Source organism: Sitodiplosis mosellana, unplaced genomic scaffold (genome assembly GCF_009176505.1).
Source record: "Sitodiplosis mosellana isolate CC-2019 unplaced genomic scaffold, AAFC_SMos_1.0 Smas_scaffold_5696, whole genome shotgun sequence".
NCBI lineage: Eukaryota > Metazoa > Arthropoda > Insecta > Diptera > Cecidomyiidae > Sitodiplosis > Sitodiplosis mosellana.
Window position 1 is genome coordinate 576 of NW_022600938.1, and position 1329 is coordinate 1904.

Sequence of the window (1329 nt, forward strand, 5' to 3'; positions counted from 1 at the left end):
GCAAGTATAAGCTTTTTTTACTAGTTTTTCGTGTATTTTGATAATCCGAACACATATCATTACATGGCGAAATTCTTTCCGTGCATATTGAAATGTCGACCAATTTTGTAAGTTGATCCACCCGAAAAAAAATCAGAAAAATGAGACAACTATTCAGCGTAAACACTCAATATACGAGATTCATTGAATTTTAATGAATTTCCAATCGAAATGAAAATCCAACGAAATATTTTATATTTATACCAAATAAACCACCTTTGGCGAAGAAACGCTGTATGGTGCAGAATAATAATAATAATAAAGATTTTGTGATTGCCAATTACGATACCATAAATGAGTCGCTGAATGATGTCGATTGGATGTAAATGTTTTCCGGTGATGATTTGGACTCTCATATCAGAAAGTTCTACGAACTGATTGATTCAGTAATTTCATCGAATGTTGTGATGAAAACGAAGAAGCTTTCAAGACACCCAAAATGGTTTAATAATGACCTTATCAATTTGAAGAATAGAGTCAATAATCAGTACAAATACATAGCATCCAGACATACCATTGAAGAAAAAAACTACGCCAAAAAAGAACACTCCAAATTGAGAAGAGAATACAAAAAGAGTTTGGCATATAGAAACTACAAACTTGAAATGGAAAATCTTATCAACGAAGATCCACAGAAGTTTTTCGAATTCGTGAATGGTTCCAAAAAGACGAATGATGATCTTCCGAATGAAATGGTTCTTGGAGATAAGAAAAGTAGTAACCGAGGTGAGATAGCACAATTTTTCGCAACACATTTTGCCAAAGCGTACACTGAACCGGATTATACCAAAAATGAGAATTATTCTGAAGATGAACCATTGCTAAAGGATCTGTGTGCTAATTTTCCAACTATCAACATTACTGAGGAGTTGGTTATAGATACGATAAATAACCTTCCAAACAACATGGTATCTGGACCTGATGGAATACCAAATATTTTTGTCAAAGAATGTACTACAGCACTGTTGAAACCAATAACACACATGCTGAAGAAATCATTAGACACTGGATTTGTGCCTGAAATTTGGAAAAGTTCATTCGTTAGACCGGTGCACAAAGCCGGTGTTGGCTAAAGTTGAAAACTATCGTGGTGTGGCCCTGCAGTGTGTAATACCGAAGTTGCTTGATTCCATCGTTGCCAAACACCTTAATTATCACATGGAGAATATTATTGATAACAGTCAACATGGATTTGTGAAGGGAAAATGTACAACTACAAATTTGGCTGAATTTACATCGTGTGCAATTTTAGGAATGAAAAACCAAATACAAACCGATGCAATTTACTTG

At 34.5% G+C, this 1329-nt stretch overlaps 1 protein-coding gene across 1 annotated transcript; it reads left to right on the forward strand.

Annotated features, from left to right (window-relative positions):
• Positions 1-644: 644 nt before the first annotated feature.
• On the forward strand, positions 645-1112 carry LOC129572892 (uncharacterized). The gene has a single exon (XM_055453006.1). It carries the CDS (start codon positions 645-647, stop codon positions 1110-1112), a length of 468 nt encoding a protein of 155 aa, XP_055308981.1.
• The last annotated feature ends 217 nt before the right edge of the window (positions 1113-1329 follow it).

What these genes read in the sequence shown, in the direction of transcription:
- LOC129572892 (XM_055453006.1), top strand. Translation starts at nt 645, where the DNA reads ATGGAAAATCTTATCAACGAAGATCCACAGAAGTTTTTCGAATTCGTG.